The sequence below is a fragment of the Chiloscyllium punctatum genome, chromosome 15, assembly GCF_047496795.1.
Source record: "Chiloscyllium punctatum isolate Juve2018m chromosome 15, sChiPun1.3, whole genome shotgun sequence".
Lineage (NCBI taxonomy): Eukaryota > Metazoa > Chordata > Chondrichthyes > Orectolobiformes > Hemiscylliidae > Chiloscyllium > Chiloscyllium punctatum.
In genome coordinates this window covers 5,190,912-5,209,659 of record NC_092753.1, presented here as the reverse complement: position 1 = coordinate 5,209,659, position 18,748 = coordinate 5,190,912, and the positions used below count along the sequence as shown (strand labels likewise).

General features: G+C 46.3%; 1 protein-coding gene across 6 annotated transcripts in view; it reads left to right on the top strand.

Annotated features, from left to right (window-relative positions):
- The window catches only part of shroom2a (shroom family member 2a), a 222,176-nt gene that overhangs the window by 144,161 nt on the left and 59,267 nt on the right, over positions 1–18,748 (top strand). The window contains exon 1 of one of the 6 annotated variants that reach the window (XM_072584504.1): positions 11,007–11,367. The exons of the other annotated variants lie outside the window; for them this stretch is intronic. Within the exon in view, the coding sequence (XP_072440605.1) occupies positions 11,333–11,367 (35 nt within the window). The 5' untranslated portion in view covers positions 11,007–11,332. Of the gene's footprint in view, positions 1–11,006; positions 11,368–18,748 lie in introns of those variants that run through there. 6 annotated transcript variants of the gene reach the window in all.

Genomic DNA, 18,748 nt, shown 5'->3' with positions numbered 1-18,748 from the left:
CATAATGAATAATTCCTTTGCCTCAGTATTTATAGTTGAAAGGATACCTATCCAGAAGTCCTGAGGAAGTTAATAGGGAGTCAGGAACAGGGACTGAATAAAATTCATGTGAGTTAAATATTGCTAATTAGGAAATTAAGGGAATTAAAGACAAATCCCTGGGACCTGACAGTTTCCATTCAAGGGTGTTCATTGAAATAGGGCAATACATTGTAGATGCTCGAACTAGAATTGTTCAGAGTTCCCTCAATACAGGAGTCCCCCCTCTGGATTGGAAAATTGCAATTCACTCTGCTTTTTAAGAAGGGTGAGAGATTAAAACCAGGGAGTTACAGAGCAGTTAGCCTAACATCTGTGATGGGGAAATTGTTGGAATCTAAACTCAATGATGGGGGTAACTGAAACAGCTCAAAAATGTTTAGTTTATCGGGAGAGCCAGAATGGATTGATGACAAGTAGGTCATTGAGTTTTAAAAGAGGTGGCTAAGGTGATTGACAGGGAATTATCCATGGATGTTGTTTATATGGACTTCCAGAGGGCATCTGATACAGCCCCGTATAAGAGACTGTTAACTAAGGTAGAAGCCCAGGGTATTAATGGCACATTGCTCACATGGCTGAGAAACATTGAGAAGCAGAGATAATGGTAGGTACTGAAATTAGCAGGATATGATCAGTGGTGTCCCACAAGGATCTGTGTTCGGACCTCAGTTATTCAAATTACTTATTTACAGCTTAAATAATGGCATAGTAAGGCATTTATCCAAATCGGCTGATAGTTCAAAGTGAGGTGGCATTGTAGACAATGTAGATAATACAATAAAATAACGCAGGGATATTGATAGACTAAGTGAATGAGCAAAACTGTGGCAGGTGGAGTTCAATGTAAGCAAGTGTGGGGTTATCCATTTTGGATGGATTCGGGTAATTTCTAGATGGTTATGAAGTTAAATATAGTGAATGGACAAAGAGACTTGGGCGTTCAGGTGCGTAGACCTTTAAAATGTCACAAACAGTTGCAGAAAGTAATTAAGAAAGTCTTCAAGGTGTTAACAGGAAAAGACAGGGTAGATAAAGATAAACTATTTCCACTGATTGGAGATTGTAGAATGGTCTGGGAATTAGGGCCAGACCATTCAGGGGGGATGTTCAGAAACACTTGCACACACAAAAGGTGGTAGGTGTTTGGATCTCTTTTTCACAAGCAGAAGTTGATGCTGGTTCGGTTGTTAATTTTAAATCTGGGATGGGTGAAGTTTTCTTTAGCAAAGGTTTTAAGGGATCTGGGCCAAAGGCAGGTGTTTGGCATTAGGGCACAGATCAGCCTTGACCCAAAGATGTGCAGGTCAGGTGAATTGGCCGTGCTAACTTGCCCATAGTGTTAGGTGCATTAGTCAGTGGTAGGATAGGGGAATGGATTTGGGCGGGTTACTCTTCAGAGGGTCGGTGTGGACTTGTTGGGCCGAAGGGCATGTTTCCATACTGTAGGGAATCTAATCTTATTGAGTGATGGATCAGGCCCGAGTGGCTGACTGGCCTATTCGTGTCTGTATGTTCCATAGACTCTCTCACACACACACTCTGTCTCTCACTCTTATAAGCTCTTTCTCTCACACACTCCCTTTCTGATTCTCACGTTATCCCACGTGTAGGCTGTCTGTCTGTCTCTCTCATCTGCTCTGTCTCTCATATATACTCTCCCACACTTGCATTCTGGTTCACAAACACGCACAGTTTCTCACTGTCATACTTTCTCTCACACACATACTTCCTCTCACTCTTGTGTATGTTCTTGTAGAGTATGGTTTGTCACTCTCTCGGGTCAGGTAGCACCCTGTTCTGGTGATGCTGGAATTATGCTGGAAGTGGCTAATCTTATCTCACTGGTTGGTAGTGCTGATATGCTCCGTGCATTGGAGGTAAGCCAGAGAAGTTCACTCAGCTGATTCCTGGCATAAAGGGACTATCTTATGAGGAGAAGTTGAGTAGGTTGGGCCTGTACTCATTGGTATTTAGAAGAACGAGAGGCGACCTTATTAAAACATACAGGATTCTTTCCAAGCTCGACAGGGTAGCTAGAGGAAGGTTGTTGTCCCCTTTCTGGGAGAGTCCAAGACCAGGTGGTGGAATGTCCAATGAGGAGTATTGTCTCTGAATCTTTGAGGTGTAGGGGCTGGGTCATTCAGTTCATTCAAGGCTGAGAGAGACAGATTTTTAATCAGTGAGGGAATCGAGGGTTTAGATTAGATTAGATTACTTACAGTGTGGAAACAGGCCCTTCAGCCCAACAAGTCCACACCGACCCTCTGAAGAGTAACCCACCCATACCCATTCCCCTACACCTATCACTACAGGCAATTTAGCATGGCCAAGTCACCTAACCTGCACATCTTTGGACTGTGGGAGGAAACCGGAGCACCCAGAGGAAACCCACGCAGACACGGGGAGAATGTGCAAACTCCACACAGTCAGTCATCTGAGGCAGGAATTGAACCCAGGTCTCTGGCACTGTGAGGCAGCAGTGCTAACCACTGTGCCACCGTGCCGCCCACCAAAGCAAGGAGCAATCTGACAGATCCGGTTTTATCCCGGTGTCTTTCCTTTAAAGGACTGTTTACAAACAGTTATAGGATCGAAGGCAGGAAAGTGGAGTTGAGGATTAGCCATGATCTTATTGAATGGCCGAGCATGCTCAGTGCGTTTATGGCCAATTTCTGCTCCTATGTTTTCTGGTTTCCAGTATTTGAGCTTCAGGATTTAGTTCAGTAATGAGATTGAGATGAGCAGGTTGGCAGTTACACAGGTCCATTTGGTTAGTAATCTTAGTGCATTAACATTGCTGGCAAGGCTGACCCATAATGTCCATTTTGAGTGCTGTCTTGATAACTGCCATTCCTACCTTCTAGTAACTACTGGATTGAAAGAAAAAGAGAGACCTCACTTTACTTCACCTAAATGCTGTCCCCCTTCCTCAGAAAAGCCCTAGACTCACCAAAGCCCACACTTTGATCCCAATGGTGGCACTTTGACTCCCCAACCCATCTCCAAAATGGCTGTCTCCAAAATGCTTTACTGGTGTCCGCTGGAGAATGGCAACACAGAAATGAATCACAATTACATCCAAAAGCTTCTCCATAAACTTCACATTTTGGGGTGAGTACCAAGTTATAATCGGTGATTCTGACTGGCCACCAGGCCACAGCTTTGGTTATTCCAACGCTCTCCTGCCCAACCTCCAATACCTGAGCTCCCTCAAACCTCTGCTGCCAGTATTCCAACCCACACCGGATCTTATTTCGCTGTTGGCTGTCCACCTACATTGGCTCTTGGGCTACCAACATCTCTCAATGCAGAACTTCAGCTTCTTCAATTCTCTGACCCTTCCCAATATCTGTAACCTCTTCCAACCCTACAACCTCTGAGGTGGCTGCACATCTCTGGTTCTGGCCAATGTGAATGGCTGTGCCAGCACCTTTAGCTGCTCTGAAATTCCTTCCCGTAATCTCTCCATCTCTCGTACTGTGGCCCCTGTTTGATGACACTCTTTAGAACCTCATTGATCAAGCTCTCAAATCACTGCCAATTTTCGTGGCCCGACTCTGCGCCTGTGAAATGACTTCAGAGATTTTGACACGTTAGTGTCGATATAATTGCAAGTTGTTGTGGAAGTTGTCCCTGGGAATTGGTCTGTTTCCCAGGAATCTAAAGCAATGATGTCACATTGCTTCAGTTTGTGGGGAATTCGGGGAGAACAGTTTGTCCTTCCGTTGGCATTAACATGGAGTAAAATTTACTCATAAACAGAGAACAAATGATTAAAAATAAACCACCCACTGGGTACTGGTCCCACTTGCCCTTGCTTCTAATTGTAATTACCCTTCATCCAGAATGGTTGCCTATCAAAGGGGTTTTGTTTTGGACGGTAACAGGCTAGTACCTCTTATAGTCAGATGTGAGAAAGGGAAAATTGAAGTGAAGCACTGATGTTTATGAACATGTTTGCTAAACACCGCAAAGATTGTGTGTGTGTGTGTGAATATTGAGAGCTGGAGGCTGAAACATTCCTGAAGAAGGGCTCATGCCCGAAACGTCGATTCTCCTGCTCCTTGGATGCTGCCTGACCTGCTGCGCTTTTCCAGCAACACTTTTTCAGCTGGAGGCTAGCGGTAAGCATCAATCAGAAAGGCAACTCTTGCTGCTGTTAGGACAGTGGCTCAGTGGTTAGCACTGCTGCCTCACAGCGCCAGGGATCCGGGTTCGGTTCCAGCCTCAGGCAACTGTCTTTGTGAAGTTTGCAAATTCTCCCCGTGTTTGCATGGGTTTCCTCCCATAATCCAAAGATGTGCAGGTTATGTGAACTGGCCAGGTTAAATTGCCCGTAGTGTTCAGGGATGTGTCAGTTAGGTGATTGAGTCAGGGGAAATGTAGAGTGATAGGGAAGGGGAATGGGTCTGACTAGGATATCCTTTGGAGGGTTGGACTTGTTGGGCTGAATGGCCTGTTTCCACACTGTGTAGGGAATCTATGATTCTATAATGAGGACCACGATGAGTTATTTCAGAACAGGAGGCCATGACTTGAACTCCAAAAGATGTCAATTGAGACCGTGATTCAGTGAATCCATAGTTAGAATGTGACACAGGCATGCTGTGGGGAAATAGTTGGGAGGAGGTTGTGTTGCAAATGTGTGAGCTTTCTTTCAGAAAGCAGTATTTTAACGCAGAGTCTACAAATAATTTCAGGCATGAGATATGGTAAAGATGGAATACATGAGAAGAGTAGGTGATATAGGACCTGCAGAGGCATCCAAGCCCTAATAACTGCTCTGTCCGCACAGTTTCTTTAAGAGTCAGCATTGGTGACTTGGCAATGCAGCAGCCCAGGAAGTTGCAACAACATGAAAACTTTCAGAAACGGTGGTATACTGTACTAACCGCTTGGAGAATTGAAATGATTTAAAGGTGCAGAGGACAGGTACCTTTCGAACTCAAGTGCAGCCTTGTTGCAGTGTACCCTCTTTATACAGAAACAAGAATTCACACCCTTACTGAGTCACTGCTTTGATTTCGGTTCAGTGGACTGATGGGAATTGCACCCCATCTTTCCAGAGCACTATTGGCACTGCCAGCTTCATGTGGTTGTGCATCTTCATGGGTCACATTTGTACACAGCTTATACCTGAACTAAAAACTGCCTCTCGACATAAATACCTGAAAAGGGCAGTCTCCACAGAGAGATTCTAAATTCTGGTCCCCTTCTGCGACAATATTAGTGTGTGTTTCTGGTTCAGGTACCTTTGGTGAGTAGAAGCCCAGCTTTCTGTCCCCAACGCTTCTAATTCTGAGGAATGATTTAATAAAATTGTGAAGTATTTTAATCTCCAATGTTCTGATTCTGGCTGGATGACCCAGATGTCTCTGAATATGTAACACAGAAGGGAGACATCTGAACAGAGCCAAGTGTCTTTGTGAATGACTAAAAATAGTGGGTGTACAGTGATTGAGAAAGCAGTTCAAACTTTTCAGTTTCTAATTGTTCAATTGTCGATTTTCAATTGGCCAGCCCCAGGGTAACCCTAGCAACATGGTAACCTGGTTGGCTACCTTTGTACATGGTAACGATGGTACCTGATAATAGTGAGGTTTGAGAAGATTTGTAGCTCAGGTTGAGGTTCTGGATAGAGGTTTGCTTGCCGAGGGAACCCAAACATATAAAGAGAAAGCGGGCTATACCACCAATGCTTCATTCGGAGGCTCACTGAAGATGTTACTTAGTATGGTAACAAAACGTCTGAAAATGAGCCTTCCAGCTCAGTGAGCAAACCTACATCCAGGTACGTGATCATTTTGTACACAGTAAGTCCTACGCATTATAGATGGTAACTCCAGTTGCACAGTAACCCCACTGCACATTGTATATAGTAATTTACAGTAATTGTTGCATGGGACGATCCTGTGTGCAGTATCCCACTTAAACCTAGGGTCTGACTTTCTGATCCCTCTCATTTCACCGGAGGTTGCCATCTCTGGTTGGGTGTCAACCAAGCTCAGCCTTTTCCCAATATTTTGTAACCGGAAAAGCAAAAATAGAGTGCAAGGAAACACTCTTTTAGAAATAGAGTCATAGAGATGTACAGCATGGAATCAGACCCTTTGGTCCAACCCGTCCATGCTGACCAGATATCCCAATCCAATCTAGTCCCACCTGCCAGCACCCAGCCCATGTCCCTCTTAAACCCTTCTTATTCATATACCATCCAAATGCCACTTAAATGTTTCAATTGTACCAGAGCAGCGAAGGCAGTAACTGTGCAGGTTCACTGCTGTGTCAGTTACTTCCTGCCTCTGTTTCTTTTTGTCCCAAGATTTTCGAAAAGGTTTCAATGTCTGGATGTTCCTGAAGAATCGGTATCATCGTTGTGTGTGTTGCTGCAGTAACACAAGCTGGGAATGGGAATGCATTCATCTTCAGAGCTCTACCTTGCATTCATTGCACTGAGACTCCTTTTCAAAGCAAGTCACTTCTTAATGAAGCTGTTACTTGAGACTTGCAAATACAGTCCCCGTTTCCCCCCCCACCCCCACCCCGAGACAGCTGGATCGCACTGGCTAATGGCAGTAACGTAATCTGTGGGTTTTGGATAATGTATGTTAACCTCTGGAGGATTGCTGCTGTAGGTTGTGTGTCACCAGAGCCCCTGAAATGTGCGCTGCAGCTTTGTAGTTCCCCCCTACCTGCCTGGTCAAGTGGTGTCTGTTTTCAAGGCTAGTTTGACCTCCGGAATGGTCTGTTTTGTTCATGCACTAACAGCTGTGTTACTAACATGGAGTTTGCCATGTACCCATTTGTCCTTTGTCTGGAAGAAAAAATTTGCATTTACCTAGAGTCCTTCCTGACTTTGAGACTGGTACCTATTGAAAGGCCTGAGATTGTATTCCTATTGATTGCTGTTTTACAATTTCCTGTGCCACTGGCAGGGTCTTATCACTTAAAGGCAGCAGGAATTCGCATTGCTGTAGCTCCTTTCACAGCCTTGAGATATCCCAAAACACTTGCCAGATATTTTTGAAGATGCCTTGCTGATATCATATCGGAAAGGTGGCATCCAAATAGCACACAGCAAGATCCCACAAATGCCAATTAGTTGGTGATCAGATAATCTGCATTGTCTGACCGTTGAGGGCTATGTGATTGGCCTGGATGCCAGGAGGGAAATGATGCAGTTCCTATTTAGTAGTGCCACAGGACATTTTACATCTACTTGAGCCAACAGATGGGGTCTTGGGTGAACCTGTCACCTGATGAATGGCACCTCCAACAATGTGGCACTCTCATTGTACTTCACTGGTAGTGGCTATGAGCTCAAGTCCTGTGGGCATCACTCGCAGGTTCCTTTGTGAAGCCTCTGCTGTTAAATAGCCAACTGATGCATGTCATCTAGATTCTAAGATGATGAATGGTCCCTTGTACCAGAGACTGACACTCACCAGTGCCCTCAGTAAGACGCCTCAAACAGCTCTCGTGTGCTTTAACCAAGCTGCCATTTTCTAGGAAAAGGAAAATAGACCATTGTTGCCAATTTCTCTACTGGGTACCATTGCCTAGTGCCAGTCACAGTGCTTGTTTAGGCATACCCTGTGTTACCTCTCTCTCTCAAGAGGAACTTTTCTGGTGTCCCACTGCTGCCCTTGCAGGTTTTAACCTCAAAGTGTTGTCTCTGCGTGGGACTGTCTCCAAGGCTAATGAGCCATACCTGCCCGTTATGATATGGTGTGGTGATGCAGAAGTTGTTACATGACCAGGAACCCAGAGGATGTGAGTTCAAATCTGATTGGGGCATGTTTAACTTTTAAAATAAACTGATGGAGATAGATGCTTCACTATTTCACTGACCCCCTTTCCTGACAGATACCTGTTTTTACCTACTCTGGTGTATATGGAATTCCTGTATTGCCAATATGGTGGGCCCTTACTGACCATCTGATATGGTCTCAGAGGCTCCTTCACTCAAACCAACCCATTGGCAACTAAAGATGGCCAATGCAGGCGGCAAATGACTTTTATTTTGAAAGAAAACCTTTATAATAAACAGTTCTTTGAAAAATGCCTCTAGGATTGTTTGTCCTGAGCTGCTGGATATAAAATAAAGGAGCAGAATTAGGCTATTTGGCTCTTCAAGTCTGCTCAACCATTCAATCATGTGTTTCTGAACCCCATTCTCCTGCCTTCTCCCCATAACCCTACCCATGGTAACATCATCTCCACACCCACTCTCTCCAGGCCTTTCAGTTTCCTGTAAGTTTCCATCAGACCCTTCCTCCTCTTCCTCAACTCCACTGAGTACAGACCCAGAGTCCTCAACTGCTTCTCGTATGACAAGCCCTGCATTCCCAGGATCATTCTTGTAAACCTCCTCTGAACCCACTCCAACACCAGCACATCCTTCCCTAGATACAGGGCCCAAAACTGCTCACAATATTCCAAGTGCAGTCTGACCAGAACCTTATAGAGTCTCAGGAGTAGATCCCTGCTCTTGTATTCTAGCCCCCTTGACGTGAATGCTAACATTGCAGTTTCCTTCCTGACTGCCGACTGCACGTGCAGGTTAACATTAAGAGAATCCTGAACTGGGACTCCCAAGTTGCTTTGTGCTTTAGATTTCTGAAGCCTTTCCCCATTTAGAAAGTAGCCTATGCTTCTATTCTTCCTGCCTCGGTGCATAACCTCACACTGTCCCAAATTGTTATTCCATCTGCCACATTTTTCCCCCCCCCCCTCTCTGAGCCTGTCCAAGTCCTTCTGCGTCCTCCCCACTTCCTCAACACTATGTGCCCCTCCACCTATCTTTGTGCCATCTGCAAAACTTAGCAACAATGCCCTCAGTTCCTTTGTACAGCTCATTCATTTAGAATCCCTACAGTGTGGAAACAGGCCCTTCAGCCCAATAAGTCCACACTTAGCAAGTCAGCATAGATTTAGTAAGGGGAGGTCATGCCTGACAGACCTGTTAGAATTCTTTGAAGAGATAGCTAGTAGGTTGCTATCTACCATCGGATGCTATCTACCTAGATTTCCAAAAGGCCTTTGATAAGGTGCCACGCGGGAGGCTGCTGAGTAAGGTGAGGGCCCATGGTGTTTGAGGTGAGCTACTAACATGGACTGGGGATTGGCTGTCTGACTGAAGGCAGAGAGTTGGGATAAGAGGTTCTTTTTTGGAATGGCAGCCAGTGACAAGTAGCGTCCCGCAGGGTTCAGTGTTGGGGCTGCAGTTGTTCACTTTATATATTAATGATCTGGATGAAGGGACTGGGGACATTCTGGCGAAGTTCACTGATGATAGGCAGACAGGCAGATAGTTCTGAGGAGGTGGCGAGGCTGCAGAGGGATTTAGACAGTTTAGCAGAGTGGTCCAGGAAATGGCTTATGAAATTAAACGTGAGCAAATGCGAAGTCTTGCACTTTGGAAAAAAGAACACAGGCATGGACTATTTTTTAAACAGTGAGAATATTCATAAAGCCGAAGTACAAAGGAATGTGGGAGTGCTAGTCCAGGATTCTCTAAAGGTTGACTTGCAGGTTGAGTTCGTGGTTAAGAAAGCGAATATAATATTGTCATTTATCTCAAGAGGTTTAAAATGTAAAAGCAGTGATGTGCTACTGAGACTTTATAAAGCTCTAGTTGGGCCCCATTTAGAATACTGTGTCCAATTCTAGGCTACACACCTCAGGAAGGACATTCTGGAACTGGAGCATGTCCAGTGGAGATTCACTCGGATGATCCCTGGAATGGTAGACCTAACATATAATGAACAGCTGAGGATCCTGAGATTGTATTCATTAGAGTTTAGAAGGTTGAGGGGAGATCTAATTGAAACTTATAAGAAAGGGTGGATGCTGGGAAATTGTTTCCGTTAGACAGGGATACTAGGACCTGTGGGCACAGCCTGAGAATTAGAGGGGGTCAATTTAGAATGGAAGTGAAGAGACATTTCTTCAGTCAGAGTGTGGTGGGCCTGTGGAATTCATTGCCATTGAAGCACAGTGGAGGATGGGACATTAAATGTCTTCAAGGCAGAGATTGATAAATTCTTGATCTCGCAAGGAATTAAGGGCTATGGGGAGAGTGTGGGGTAAGTGGTGTTTAAATGCCCATCAGCCATGATTGAATGGCAGAGTGGACTCGATGGGCCGAATGGCCTTACTTCCACTCCTATGTCTTATGGACCCTCCGAAGGGTAACCCCCTCAGACCCACTCCATTATCCTATATTTTCCCCTGACCAACGCACCTAACCCACACATCCCTGAACCATAGGGTCAATTCACCTAACCTGCATATCTTTGGACTGTGGGAGGAAACCGGAGCACCCGGAAGAAACCCACGCAGACACGGGGAGAATGTGCAAACTCCACTCAGACAGTCGCCCGTGTTTGGTACCGAACCCGGGTGCCTGGCGCTGAGAGGCAGCAGTGCTAACCACTGAGTCACTGTGCCACCCCTATGAACACTGACTCGTGCGGAACACCACTAGTTACTGGCTGCCATCCTGAGAAAGACGCCCTTCTCCTCCACTCTCTGCCTTCTACCAGTCAGTCAATCTCCCTGTCTGCGCCCCTAACATTATGGGTGTTTATTTCGCCGCCCTGTTTAAATTATAATAGTTGAGTGCTCCAGGGCAGCCCGATTGGATCAGCAACCCCCTATCCCAGAGAATTGCTGGAGCAACATGCAATCAGATGTTTTGGTTGTGGTGGTGGGTTGGGATGGGATGGGAGGGGTGGTATTGCAACTGAAATACAAAACCTTTCCCCACTTCTTGAAATGTGACTGTTCCCTCAAGAAGCAGTCGGTTGAGAGATGGGGAGGAAGGAAAGAAAACTGACCATGGCTCGATGTGGAAGATGACATATTGCCCCCACCCACCCTCTCCTTCCAATAATACCCGGAAGGGAACCTGTTTGTTGAGCTGGTGTAGTGGGTTGCATGTGTTGCCATGGTTTCCGAGGGCTTTGAGTCCGTCTGTGTGCAGTCAGTCAGAGAGCCAGTCACTGATGGCTGTGTTTGGATGTGACTGGGTTTAATCACAAGGGGCTGTTAGCTCAGGGAGAGGGACTGAGCGCAGGGCTGCAGGCGACGTGAGGAATGTGGTGTCCCCTGCGTGGGACAGACCTCCTTCTCCCCTGGACTTTTTCGCCACTTGTTGAGCAGTGTTTACAGCCAGCCCGTTTGGAGAGTCAGTGAGGGAGCCTTGTCCTTGTTTCATTGTTCTGGTCTGAGGGACCGAGGGAGCGGGCTGGATGTGCGAGGTGCCTGAAGTTTCACAGCTGGCTCCATGCTGTCCCTCGAGCCCCGGACTGTGAGGGCAAGGTGAGCTGTTTGGTTTTTGTTCTTTCTGGTCAGTGTGTTAGCCCTCCCACCTCCCCGATGCTTTTCCAGTTCGTTAAGGAGATCGGGGGAGGGGGGAGGGTGTTTGTCTCGGTTACCGTCTTTGTGTCTTCCACTGCTCTGGTATTCCTTGAACCTTCCCCCGCCCTCCCTTTGACTGAATGGCTAATGCCACAGAGGGGCCCATGGTTATACGGGTGTGCTGGAAGTATAGTTCTGTCCTCTCCCTCCCTTCCTCCCTCCCTCCCCAGTTGGTGCTCAGGGAGTGCTATGGGAAGGAGAATGCCATAACCAGATTGTGGATAGAGCCATGCACGCCCCTCCCTCCCTCTTTCCAAAGCTGGCGGAAGGCTTGCATTCATGTAGCGCCCTGGGGGCAGACTTGCATTTATGTAGCGCCCCTTTTGTGATCTCAGGGCACTGCCAGCAAGCGGTCGAGCACATGTTTTGAGCGGCGGCTGGTGCTGCCAGCTGAACTGAGCATGGCAGCACGGCACGCTCGCGGAGTCCATCGCTGAGTGGACCGTCTCCTTGTCGGGGAGTAAATGTGGGTGAGGATTTCAGGCCTGTCTACACCACCAGTGGTGCTGTGGGGTCTTTGATGTCCACCTGAGCGGGCCAGAATGGAGCAATGTGTCTTCAGAAGGAAGGCTCCTGTGACCCAGCAAGACCCCTCAGGTTCTGAGAATGGAGGGAAGGGGTTTAAACTGAGAATGTGTTGCTTTGTGCAAGAGTTCCCTTTGTTTGTAGCAGTGTGTCATACCTGTAGCTGAGTGACAGTTGCCATATCCTTATGCTGTTAGCTGCTCACGGAGGTCCTAGTGTTGTTCAGAGTTGCTGAGCATTGATAGTGTGCTTTGGATTCCAGTTTCCACAGGTACATCCACTAAATGCCACATACACCGCAACTCCGCCTCCGCCCCCCCCCCCCGGCGAAGGTTTCACATGGATGCTCCGGGAGATGATATTCCCTGTCTTGCTGTATCCTTGTGTTGGGTGTGTTATAACACTGTGGTACTTGCAATTGAGTGCACGTGGACACATTGTTAGTGCACATGTGATTAGTGGTATTTGAGGGAAAGCTACTGCCCCCATTCCCATTGCTTATAGACTGGGCCAAAAAAGCTATTTGCTTTCCAGTGATAAAGTATTAGTGAGATTTAATAGGAAGAAACCCTTATCTTCCCACAGTGTAGTTCATAGTATGATCGCAGTCAGGTAGCTGTGACATGAAGGCGACAGCATTGTGACCACGCCTGTGAGGAGAGTTGTGGCTGTAGATCTGAACCACATGAAATCCGTAGAAATTCTCCCTTTTCTCCACTCCAAACTGGGGTGTCAATATCGGGCAAATGGGAGCTCCACGTGAACCCTTTCTGAACCTTTGTCAAAACGGATCAGTGGAACTTGCACTGCCACTATTTAAGAAAGGTGGTAAGGACAAGCCAAGGAACTATAGACCAGTGAGCCTGGCATTGGTGGTGGGCAAGTTGTTGGAATCCTGAGGGGCAGGATGTACATGTATTTGGAAAGGCAAGGACTGATTAGGGATAGTCAACATGGCTTTGTGCGTGGGAAATCATGTCTCACAAACTTGATTGAGATTTTTGAAGAAGTAACAAAGAGGATTGATGAGGGCAGAGCTGTAGATGTGATCTATATGGTCTTCAGTAAGGCGTTCGACAAGGTTCCCCAGGGGAGACAAGTTAGCAAGGTTAGATCTCATGGAATACAGGGAGAACTAGCCTTTTGGATACAGAACTGGCTCAAAGGTAGAAGGCAGAAAGTGGTGGTGGAGGGTTGTTTTTCAGATTGGAGGCCTGTGACCAGTGGTGTGCCACAAGGATCAGTGCTGGGTCCACTACTTTTTGTCATTTATATAAATGATTTGGATGTGAGCATAAGAGGTACAGTTAGTAACTTTGCAGATGACATCAAAATTGGAGGTGTAGTGGACAGCGAAGAAGGTTATTTCAGATTACAATGGGATCTTGATCAGATGGGCCAATGGGCTGAGGAGTGGCAGATGTCATTTACTTTAGATAAATGCAAGATGCCGCATTTTGGGAAAGCAAATCTGAGCAGGACTTATACACTTAATGGTAAGGTCCGAGGGAGTGTTGCTGAACAAAGACACCTTGGAGTGCAGGTTCATAGCTCCTTGAAAGTGGAGTCGCAGGTAGATAGGATAGTGAAGAAGGCGTTTGGTATGCTTTCCTTTATTGGTCAGAGTATTGAGTACAGGAGTTGGGAGGTCATGTTGTGGCTGTACAGGACATTGGTGAGGCCACTTTGGAATATTGCGTGAGTTCTGGTCTCCTTCCTATCAGAAGGATGTTATGAAACTTGAAAGGGTTCAGAAAAGATTTACAAGGATGTTGCCAGGGTTGGAGGATTTGAGCTATAGGGAGAGGCTGAATAGGCTGGGGCTGTTTTCCCTGGAGCATCGAAGGCTGAGGGGTGACCTTATAGATGTTTATAAAATCATGAGCATGGATAGGGTAAATAGACAAGGTCTCTTCCCTCTAGTCCAGAAGTAGAGGGCTTAGGTTTAGGGTGAGAAGGGAAAGATATAAAAGAGACCTAAAGGACAACTTTTTCACGCAGAGAGTGGTACGTGTATGGAATGAGCTGCCAGAGGATGTGATGGAGGCTGGTACAATTGCAACATTTAAAAGGCATTTGGATGGGTATATGAATAGGAAGGGTTTGGAGGGATATGGGCTGGGTGCTGGCAAGTGGGACTAGATTGGGTTGGGATATCTGGTCGGCATGGATGGGTTGGACCAAAGGGTCTGTTTCCGTGCTGTACATCTCTATGACTCTATTTCTGTAATAAAAGAAAGAATTTGCATTCAGATGGTGTGGAATCATGATGTAGTTTTGACGATCCGTTTGTACACAACAAGAGTCCAATAACAGCAATGAGTTCATGACCAGTTACCTTGCGCTCAGGTGCTGGTTGAAGGATGTCTAATGGTTCTGGGCATTCGGCAAAATTGCCTAACTTGACCTTGAGCAGTGCCAAGTGGGAGAGCAGCTGGGGCTGAGAGATTTGAGGAAAGGGCTGGAGGTTTCTCCTGGGAATATTAGGCTGAAGAAGTTCAAGAGATGGACATGTTTTGCTAAAGCGATTATTAGTTTCATCCCGTCTCGTACTTTGTGCTTTCTTCACGTCATTGGAAGATAGCTATGGGCAAGATAATGGACCTCACTCAAATGCATTGGAGCCCAGTACATTGCCATGGTAACACCCTGACCTAGGTGAGCCTTTCTAAGGATTAAAGGCATTGAAATAGAGATTGCCTTTGGTCTCCCTTTATTAAACTGGGAACTTCCATTTTAAAGACAGATTTCCACATTGATGAGTGATATAGAGACAAATATTCAGCTTCAGGGCCCAGTCTGAACTTTTCCAAATTCAAAATGGCCAGAAGCATACTTTTAACTGCAACAATTTGCATTTATGTAGTGCCTTTAACTGAGAAAATTGTCCTTTGGCACTTCACAGAGGAGTGATGGGAAAATTCCAAACCCAAATCAATGAAGGAGATACTTGGAATGGCAGCAGCCATATGCTTAGCTGACGAGATGGATTGCACAGTGGCTCAGTGGTTAGCACCACTGTCTCACAGCGCCAGGGACCTGGGTTCGATTCCTGTCTGTGTGGAGTTTGCACATTCTCCCCGTGTCTGCGTGGGTTGCTCCCATAAACTGTGAATGTGTGAAGGGAGCAGTTCTTCCAACGGTGCTCAGGAGATCTTCTACATTTATCTGACAGAGTCAAAGCATCTTTGATTTAACACCTTGTTTAAAAATCTGCACTGTGTGACAATGCAGCACTTCCTCAGTTGCAGTGCCATCCCAGTTTATGTACTGAAGTCCCTGCCTTTCAGCTCTGAGGGTCAGTGCTAACCAAAGCTGCTACGACAGATATTCCGGTTTCCCTCTAAGTGTTCCAGTGGGATCGTTAGAGAGCCTATTCACAACAGTAATCAAGTTCTGCGATTGTCAGGAAATGGATTCCATCACTTAACTTTGATTCCAAATCCCTTTGCCATTTATCAAAAGCAATCAGCTGTATCTACCCATTGTCTTTAATGCATCCATAAGACCATAAGGTGGAGAAGCAGCATTAAGGCATTTAGCGTGTTGAGTCTGCTGCAATGAGATTGTGGTTGATCTGATCATCTCCAACTCCACTTTCCTACCTTTTCCCTATTCCCCTTGATTCCCCTATTGCTTAAAGCTCTGTCTATCTCAGCCTTGAACCCAACCTCGACAACCCCGTACAGTAGAGAGAAGAATTTTCTCCTTTAATCTGAGATGATGTCCTCTGGCCCTAGCCTCTTCCAGAAGGGAAAACCACCCTTCTGTCAAATCCCCTAAGAATCCTCGATGTTTCAACAAGAGTTGCCTCAAATCCTTCTAAACGCCAATGACTGTAGGCCCAACCTACTCAACTGCGCTTCCACACCTGGTATCGGCCTTAGCGAACTTTCTTTCCATTGCCTTCGATGCCAATATGGCTTCCCTTCGTTAAGGGGCCTAAAACTGTTCAATGTTCCAGTTGTGGTCAAACCTTCTCTAGTTTTAGCAATGATGTGGTATTGCCGGTGTTGGACTGGGGTGGACAAAGTTAAAAATCACACCACAGCAGATTATTGTCCAACAGGTTTATTTGGAAATACAAGCTTTTGGAGCTAGCTACCCGACAAAGGAGCGGCGCTCCAAAAGCTTGTAATTCCAAGTAAACCTGTTGGACTATAACCTGGTGTCGTGTGAATTTTAGTTTTAGCAAGATGTCCCTATTTTCATACTCCATTCCCTTTGAAATAAAGGCCATTTGCCTTCCCTGTACAAGCTGAACTGGGGGGTGCTAGCTTTTTGTGATGCATGTATGATGACTCCTGTCGAACTTCAGAAACATCAACAGAAGTTGCTGGAGAGACTCAGTTGGTCTGGCAGCATCCGTGGAGAGAAATCAGAGTTAACATCTGGGTCGAGTGACCCTTGGGTTCAGAACTTCCCCATTGAACTTCACATAGGCGTGTGGTAATATTGTGTCAAGCCAAAAACTAATTGATTACATGATGACTTGGCCAGAGCGACAACATTTCAGGAAGGGTTTAAAGCTGAACAAGTCAAGGTTTAGGTAGAGAACCCCAGAGTGTGGGATCTGGGTGGTCGAAGACACGTTCAGGTGAAATACTTGTCATGTAGAAGTCAGTCCCAGTCAGACTTACAAAGAGCTTTGGGGGCATGGAGGGGTTTGAGGCTTTTGACCACGGTAAAGTTGCAATTACAGTTTTAAATTTGAAGTATTGGAGCCAAAATTGGTCGGCTGGGCAACATTGGTCATGTGCGAGTGAGATTTTGTGCAGGATGACAATACATCTATATAGCGATGTTTATTAACTCAAGTTGCCCCAGTTCCAATGCAGTAGAGTACTGTAATGTAGACAACCGAGCAGCAAATGTGCACACAGAAAGATCCCACAATGAGAAGACAAGCAACTAGTCTGTCTTTATGACTTGGAAACTGGGGAGAACTCCCTTACCCTGCTGTGTCGCACTAACATAGGGGTCTTTCTTATCCAAATAAGGGCATGAAGGGCTCCAGTTGAATCTTCCAACAGGGTATGGAATAAAATCTAGTCTCAGTGACTGCCTAAATTGTTGTAAAAACCCACTTGGTTCACTCATCTCCCTTAGAGAAATCTAACTGCCATTCTTTGCCAGTCAGTCTCCAGGTGACTCCATTGGCCTGAGCATGCCATTCCAGTCAAGGGCAGTTCGGGACAGGCAACAAATGCGGGCCTTGCCGGGAATACCCACCGCCCACAATAAGCAAGTCATACTCTGGTCTCCACGTAAGCAAAGAGTTTACAAGTGTGATTCATTTTATTAAACCTCCATGAATTTGAGGATTTGGTCAGTGATGGTGAACTGTCTTTCATGGATTATCCAGATTAGTTCTTTCAGCTATCTGCTGAACAGGCTGGTTTAGGATCTGCGAGGCAGGATGTTTTCCTGCATGAGGGTGGCCTAGCTAGCTGATAACCGAGTGGGAATTCTTAAGCTGGGTTTGAAACATTTCTACAGCAGTGACCTATTGACTGGGGCTGAGATTTGTGCTATGAATATGCAGGGTATGATGGACAGAGTGTGGAGTTTGATTTCAGTCCCATGTAACGTGTACTACTTCAGCTGGAGGGGGGGGGGGGGGTGAGAGGTCAGGTCCTTTGGTTGTGAGGGCATCTTATGTCCTGCTTCCCAGAAGAGGGTGCAAGGGTTTGTCGAGTTGTTACTTGGCAGGTGAATGTTGACCCTGCTGTGTATGTCCACAGCTGATTGGTAGTTCAGATTGATTTATTTGCTATGGAGTCCTCAGAAAAGGCACAGCTGAATCTTAGTCTCCCCATGATCTCTCAAGACGCTGCGATTGGAGGATAGCTGTGTGATCGGTGTTAGATAATTTCCAAATTACTTGCACATTCCCCTGTCCCCAGTCAGACCAGTCCCAGGAGGCTGAGTTTTCCCATGATGGTGGAGTGGTGCCAGTGCTGACTAACCACCCTGGATGGGTGACGTTGGCACGTTCCTAATCTCAGGGAGGGACGCTGCATCGGAAATGTGACTGCTGACCAACCATAAGGGGCAGGGAGTCTGTGGAGAGCCACCTCCTGCAGTGAAGCCTCTGGCATCCAGGTGGCCATTCTGTGGTCCCTACAAGACTGAGAGTGAAGAGAAGTGATTTCCAGGCAACGGGCTGCGCTGGTGAGACTTGGCAATAACGTGAAGCCTGTCCTTGCTCTGCTGGTGTTGGGGGGGTGGCCACAGTTTCTTTACTTTGGGGTTTGCGTAACTTCCCAGTGTGAGCAGGAAGGCAGATTGGGCACCATATTAGATCAAAACAGGCCTTAATCTAAGGTCAGCCGAATTCTGAAGAAAATCTCTGACGGCCATCTGTGCATATTCCATATTTGGATTGTTGTACGTGTACCTGACCTTTAAGAGAGTTGGCCTTTAAGGATTCCATTGGTTGTATGTATCCATTGTTGTGACTCTGCCTGACAGTCTGCGGTATGTCTGCAAGCTACACCACCCAAATAATCAGTCAGTTACTGCAATGTCTGCTCCACAAATTGTAATGTGTTTGGGTGTTTTAGCTAATCAGACCCTCCGTGCCTGATGAGCGATTGACTATTCTCACTGATATGATGTCGAGTGCAGTGTTGACAGCTTGCCTGGTGGATTGTCAGCAACAAATGCAGCAAACTGCTTGGAGCATTGACCAGCACCTTTGAATCTGGGGCTGTGTGTTACTAATCCAGCTGCTCAGGAACCTCAAGTTCCCACT